Raw genomic sequence first — 6,928 nt, 5'->3', positions numbered from 1 at the left:
GGGGGTGGAGCTGAACGCCGGGGCGCGGGCGGGGGCTGAGCGGATGCCGCTGCCTTTCGCAGCCGGGCCGGGTAGGGCCGGGCGCGGCGTCCCCGCCTCCTGGGGGCTCCGCTCCGAGCTCTTGGGCTGCGTGGAGCTTCCCCCCCTCCTCAGCTGAAGGGGCTGAGGGACGCCTCTGGCTGCCGTCAGACTCGGGGGCGGCGGGTGTCGAGGTCCCACCAGGGCGCGGGTAGGCTCCCGAGACCAGCCCAGAGATCCTTGTGGGTGAGAGCCCCAGGGAAGCTGCGCTCCTGTTTGTCTGTTGTGCCCAAACCGAGGAAAGCCCCGAGCGGGCGTTTTCCAAGGGCCTCTGGAGTGGAGAACGGTGGAGCCCCCGGCTCTGGCGCCCAGGCAGCGATTCTCAGCTGGGGAAGCTGGAGGGCACCGCGTGGCGTTGGCACTGGTAGGTGCTTCAGAAGATCACCCCAGAGGTTTCAAACAGGAGTCTGCAGTGTTAAAAAACTTTATGCTCTGCTGTGGCCTTTGCAGCAGAGGAATTGCATAAGTGTTGTTTCTGTCCTCAAAAAATGAATGAACTGGCATTTTCCAAGGGGCATTAAATCTAAAGAGGCTGTGACCCACCCACTGCCTCACTTGCTGGGATGATGCTGTAAACTGTTCACTTTGTTTTTGTGTATCCATGTTTTGAATCCAGGCCAGAGTTTGCACGTACCCAGAGCAATCTCTGTGCTCTCTTGCTGCTGAAGTTACGACGTGTAGTAAACCGGTACTGGATTTCAGTCTAGACCAGTCAAATTTTAGGCTGTTTGTAGATGTGCTCACCGTTCTCTGAACTGATTCGCATCATACAGTTCGAATCAAATTTCAGTTCAAACTCAAGGTTAGTAGATGATCACTGACTATCAGTGCAGTTTTTGTGCACTTCTGCAGTAGAGACAGCAGGGGCTGGACACTGCCCACCCCTCCCAATCAGGGCCACAAAACTGCATTCACTTGCTACACCTGGTGCTGGACACAAGCAACAGCAAACTGGAGATACATATACATGTTAATTAATAGAGTTTTAAATTGCCTATTTTGGACTGCCCTAGCCTGCATTAACTAATCTTCATTGAATGAAAATTAAAATTAATTCGGGCTGGAGCCAATTTTAATTCGGACTACAGACGTTCACGTAGATACAGTGACAGCTGTAGTCCAGATTAAATGTAGAAAAATGTAATATCTGTAAATGGCCTTAATGACTGTCTCGTGTTTCCTAGTTAACAGATCTCTAGTCTGGATTTACTTCTCTTTAATTAACACCTAATGGATAATTGGTGGCAAACACATCAGAGAAAGAGTAATGCTGTGCTTTTGCATAAGATTATACTTTGTGATGTATTCTGCAATGGTAATTGATGTGTCATACTACCCACAAGTCAGGTACAGCAGGTGGGATAGTTATATGCAAGGAGAAAGAGAAGAGGTGGCCTGTTTATCTGCAGTGAGCTGATACTTGGTTTCCCCTGAAGTTACTGGAATGACTCTCAGATGGCAGAACAAATAGCTATAAGCATCAAAGCTGCTTTTTCCTTTAGGTTAGGAATATATTGTATTTACTTGAATCCAAATCAGAGTTGTTTGTTTTTCTTCCCCCCATTTAACGTGGGGGAAGGGGAAATGCCCTTCATCTTGGATTTGAGTGCAAGTGGTGGGGCAGGCAGCAGCTATGGCTCTGACTCTGGCTTTGACCTGGTAATAACTCTCCTTCCCTCCCGTCCCCCACAAGATGATCAAGGTCTGTATCCTGGAGAGGGTGCTTCAAAATGAGCAAGAGAACGATCTCTGGAACTTGAAGAATAGAGCTGGTCAGCCAAGAATGAGAAGAGAGAACTTGAATGACAGAGGAAGAGCTACAGTCAGGAGGAGCCCTGAGTGGGCACTGAATGTTGTTCTGAAAGAACTTGCATGTCATTTCTAAATAGCAGATCCCATCAACTAGAGGATCCTTTTGGGGTGCTTTGGGTCTGAACTTTTATGTAATTTTTAAAACTGGCAGTCGGACAGGAATTGAGGGAGGGTGAGATTGGCAAACATACTCAGTCTTTGAGAGCACTAGAATTTGGAGTAGTTTTAGGGGAAGCTGAATATAATTTATAGATACTAATCTTAATTTTCATTGACTAACTAATACTTGTAGTGATCAAAGAAACATTTGATAGTGCCACTATGGTTTCAGTCTTGCTTAGAAGAAAATCTGATTGATATCTTTTAGATCCTATGCAAGTGTGGATTATATGAGGCCCCATATTTCACATATTTCTAAAAGACAGCTGCACAAGAAACAAGGAACTATAACTGTATTTAGTTTGGACTAAACACTCAATTCAAAGCTTCAGTGACTGTTTTTTAAAGAAGAAATGGGGGGAAAAAAGACATTGTTTTGCTTAGGATAAAAAAGTTATGAATTGTAATAAGTGTAACTGGTCCAACAATGTGAAGGGATTTATTTTTAGGAATTATGAACAAACAGCATCACTGATCTCTGAAACAAATGTTTTTAAAAATTGGCAATACAGCAATTCTTTTGAATTTACATATGCTAGAGATGTTTTAAGAATGATCTTTCTTAACTCAGGAAGAAAAATTAATGCAATGTATTCCATTTTCCTAGGAATTAAAATGTCATCATGGGTCAAAGTTACCAGGGGTCAAGTTCAAAAACCTATTGTGGATAAAAGGTAAACTATACATAAACCTTTTGAAACAGAGACTTGTTGTTTATGGATGCTTTTTGTACAATAAAGTTAGGATTATTTTAAAAAGCTCAGTTGTGATAATTTCATTATTTTCAAATTCAGTCGCTTCATAGTTTTTTTTTTTTTAACAAAACGTGAATGAAATTAGAAACACTTGTGTCAATTCAAGGTGGACATAATTCAGTGAAGAAACAATGACCTTTTTAATTATTGCCTCAATCCTGCAAAGACTGAATTATGTGCCAGCTTCATGTACAGCGAATAATTCCATTGATAATGATGGAATTGCTTAGTGTGTAAATTTGTGCATGGGCTTAAGATTTGAGCTTTTGTTTAACATGATTTAATGATAACTTACTCCTGTAAATACAACTGCCAGATACTGAATTCTCACTTAATAGAATCAACCACATGTTATAATCTAAGCCAGATGCTAAAAACATTGTACATTTCCCACCATTTATAGGTATCATGTTTTATTGAGTCAGTCCCTTGCCATAAGCAAAATCTTAAGCAATCACCTATGCATATAAGCTGTTTTTTCTATCAGTTAATAGAATCAGTTTGTAAAATACAATGAAATACTGAATTGTACAGAGGGCTTTGCATGGGCTTTCTGCTTTGCTAACTAGTGGTGTACCAATAAAGATTTTTTGAGCCAGTACTGATGACCAATTATTAATGAGCCATATTGACCAATACCGATCCAATTACTGATATGCATCCTGGCAGCTTGGAGAGCAGCTCTGGCTGGTAAGCCTGTTGCAGGAAGAGGGAAGGGGTATGGTGGGGGGCAGATCAAAGCCCCACGGTGAAGGGAGGGAGTGGTGCTGCTCAGTCGTGGTGGGGCACAGGACGAAGCCGTGAATGGATCATCACTGGGGAGGGTGGTGGCTCCCACTGCTGCATGCACCCCCAGGGGAGGCATGGGGGGCATGTGCCCCCTGGAACTGTGCATGGGTCAAGGGTGGGCTGCCTCTGCAAGCTGGAGCCCAGGCAGCACCAGGCTCTTCCCGGCGGATGGTTTAGGCCTAGGCTGTGCTCGAGGCAGGCAGTGGTGGTGCTGGGAAGGGGAGCCATGGTGTGGGCTACGTCGAATTTTGGGGTGGCTGTAGCTCACCTTGTAGCCCCCCTCCTAGCACCACAGTCGCCACCCACCCCAAGCACCCTGGCCCAGGCCCCCTGCTGGGACGAGCACAGCACCACCACTGGCTACAGAACGCAGTGGCAGCCCACCCGTGCCCAGTGCACAAATCTGGGGGGAGATGCCTCCCCTGGGGGTGCACGTAGTGGCAAGAGCTGCCCCCTTACTCCCCATGCATCCCCAAGACAAGCCACTCATGGCCCACCCTGGCTGGGCAGCACCTGCCCCTGCTCCAGCCTCACTCCCTTCCTTACTGTAGGGGCCTTGATCTGCCCTTCCCCCATCACTACCTCCCTCCCTCCACCCTTTTCCAACAGCAGACTTACCAGCCAGATGCTGCTCTCCAGGCTGCCGGGCTAACCACATGCATACTGCAGCTGTGCACATGCATGCAGCGTTCATTGGTGACATTATCAGCCAAAAATGCCAATTGCCAATTAATGTCAGTTATCAGTACCAATCCGATATAGACCAATGTGTTGGTGCACCTCTGTTGCTAATTTTATTCTGCTCTTGCTTATTAGAATCACCAGGTATGAGCTTTAAAAGTATTTTACCCAATATGATGTTAATAACCAGCATGTACTGTAGCTGAGCATTTAAAATATAATCATATATGTTTCGTCTATCTTAATGAAACAAGAATTAAGCTCTATATTCCTTTCAGTTAATACGTTTTATATTTGCAGCAATGTGTTGAAAACAGCTTTGTAGCTAATATCGAAAACAGTTTGAACCCTTTGCTGAAATTAATGTTATATGTACTGTTGTCAGTGTCAAACTGATAACTGATGAATCATGCTATCAAGTTGTTTCAAGTAATGATGTTTGACCCTATTCAAAAGTCCATCTACTCAGGGCTCTGAATTGTAAAAGGTGCTTAAAACTCAATAATGGAACACTGCTTGAACAGTACCTTATTTTCAATCAATTCTAACATGTACAGATGAAATTCATCTTATGCAAAAGGCTCATAAAGCTTATATACAGTGTACTTTGTTTAAGGCTGTAGTCTTAGGACCAAGGAAGAACTGAAGCCTGCACTTCCTGAAGTTTGTGTGAGCAGTCGTTTAATACTGGTTCAGCCTGCACTATGTTTTTTACATCTCATTAAGGCTTATTACTTTTTTCCAAAGTTTTTATGTCTTTGCTAGTAGCCTTGAAATTGACTGTTCATCCGAGGGTGTTTTAGAAGCCTTGATATTCACAGCTCTTAATCAGTTATACAGTTAGGTTAGAGTACAGTTAGGTTACAAAATAGTGGTACTGAAAGATGATACATGTTTAAGCTGTTTAACTGGAACAAATATTAGTTATTTACATATGAATGCAAACATTGTGTTATACAGTTAAATACATTGGCTGCTTACAAATATAACCCCCCCAACCCCTCCCAACAACAAAACAAAACAAAACAAAACAAAACAAAACAAAACAAAACAAAACAAAACAAAACAAAACAGTGCTTTACTTTAAGCTCTGCGTACCCCTGTGCTGAGCCCAGCACATGCCCAGACCAGGCATCACATTAGTTGGACTCAGCTCACCCAATGTCTGTATAAATCAGGCGCTTCAGCAAGGGTTTTTGGCACCTTTATTTATTAGCTGATTCAATCAGCTATTAGATAAAAGTGCCAACACCCCCTCACCGCCCTCGGCTGAAGTGCCTTTTTTGGTGCTTTTATCTAATACCTAATTGTGAATCAGCTTTAGATAAAAGCACCAAAAAGCCCTGCTGAAGCGCCTGATCTATACAGATGCTGTGGAGCTGGGTTGAACTAATGCAGTGCCTCTTCTGGGCAGGGGCGATGGTAGGGGGTGCACAAGCACCCCCTGCAAAAAAGCGCTGTCAACACTCTCAGCGGTGCCTATGAGTGGTTGCTGCTCATCACTGCTGCCAGCACCGTTGGCAGCATCTGTGGGCAGTCCATGGTTGCTCCTGGCTGCCGCCGGCATGGCCAGTAGTGCCTGCGGGTGGTTGCCAACCTATGGCCAGCACTTTCCGCCGCCCCCCCGACTGTGCTGGTGGCGTCAGCAGGAGCTCACTGCTGCTATGCTCCAGCTGCCGCCAGTGCAGCCATGCCCCCCAGCTGCCGGGGGCACGCACCGTTCATGCTTCTGGGCATGCACGGGGCTTGGTGCAGTGGTGCATGGAGTTTCAAGTAAAAGTGCATTTCCCCCCCCCCCCCACACACTTCTGTCAGCACCCTTAATGTGCTTACCTAAGTGTAAATGGCTAGGCAGGTACTAAACTCCTAATTCATATGCATAGACCTTGTAGTGGTCCTTTGTACAGATAGATTTTAGCGTCATGCCCTAATTGTGCAGTTTTCAATTTATGTATAGACTATTATGCCTGATCAGAAACCCACTGAAATGAATGTGACTATTAGGGCTGTGCAAAATTTCAGCAGCCATTTCATTTCAGAGGTGTTTTGGCCTGTTTTAACTCCCGAAACACTGAATCTGAAATGGAACAGAAAGCTCTGAAACATCTCCAAAACAAAACCATCTGAAATGTTTCAGAAATGTTTTAGAGGCATCCCCAGGAAGAGTCTGGCACAGCCCCGCAGCCCTCATTTTAAAGTGCTGGGAAGCTGGGTGGAGGATGGGGCCAGGCAGGGCAGCCATGGGGACTTCTCCTGCATCTCCTCCTGCTGGAGCAGAGGCAGACACAGCCAGAGGAGGCGTGGGAGAAGCCCCCATGGCAGCCCTGCCTTGCCCCATCCCCTGCCTGGCTCCAGCCTCCCGGCATTTAAAAAAAAAAACAAAACAGTCCTGCACTCACGGGCTTCAGCAGCGGCAATCAGGCCCTTTGAGGGCTTGTGCCAGAGCCCTCCCGCACCACAGGGGGCAGCAGGGTTGTGCCCCCCGTCCCCACCTGGCACCCAGACCGGTGGGGAGTAGTGATTCCTGCTACCTCATACTATGTTGCGGGGGGCTCTGCCATGAGCCTTCAGAGACCCTGATCTCCACTGTTGCAGCCAGGGAGCGCGGGACTTAAAAAAAAAAAAAAAAAAAAAAAAAAAAAAAAAAAAAAAAA

The 6,928-nt window shown here is 45.7% G+C and overlaps 1 protein-coding gene across 2 annotated transcripts in view; it reads left to right on the top strand.

Annotated features, from left to right (window-relative positions):
* The first annotated feature begins 2,660 nt into the window (after nucleotides 1–2,660).
* LOC109289586 (nuclear receptor coactivator 5-like) overlaps nucleotides 2,661–6,928 on the top strand; it is a 45,815-nt gene continuing 41,547 nt past the window's right edge. Inside the window, exon 1 of one of the 2 annotated variants that reach the window (XM_019505683.1) lies at nucleotides 2,661–2,723. In XM_019505683.1, coding sequence (XP_019361228.1) covers nucleotides 2,665–2,723 — 59 coding nt within the window. In that variant the 5' untranslated portion in view covers nucleotides 2,661–2,664. The remainder of the gene's footprint in view (nucleotides 2,724–6,928) is intronic. The other variant, XM_019505682.1, reaches the window with a different exon arrangement.

The sequence above is a fragment of the Gavialis gangeticus genome, unplaced genomic scaffold, assembly GCF_001723915.1.
Source record: "Gavialis gangeticus isolate Ggan-Ray unplaced genomic scaffold, GavGan_comp1, whole genome shotgun sequence".
In the NCBI taxonomy this organism is placed as follows: domain Eukaryota; kingdom Metazoa; phylum Chordata; order Crocodylia; family Gavialidae; genus Gavialis; species Gavialis gangeticus.
This window is presented reverse-complemented; position numbering and strand designations above follow the sequence as displayed.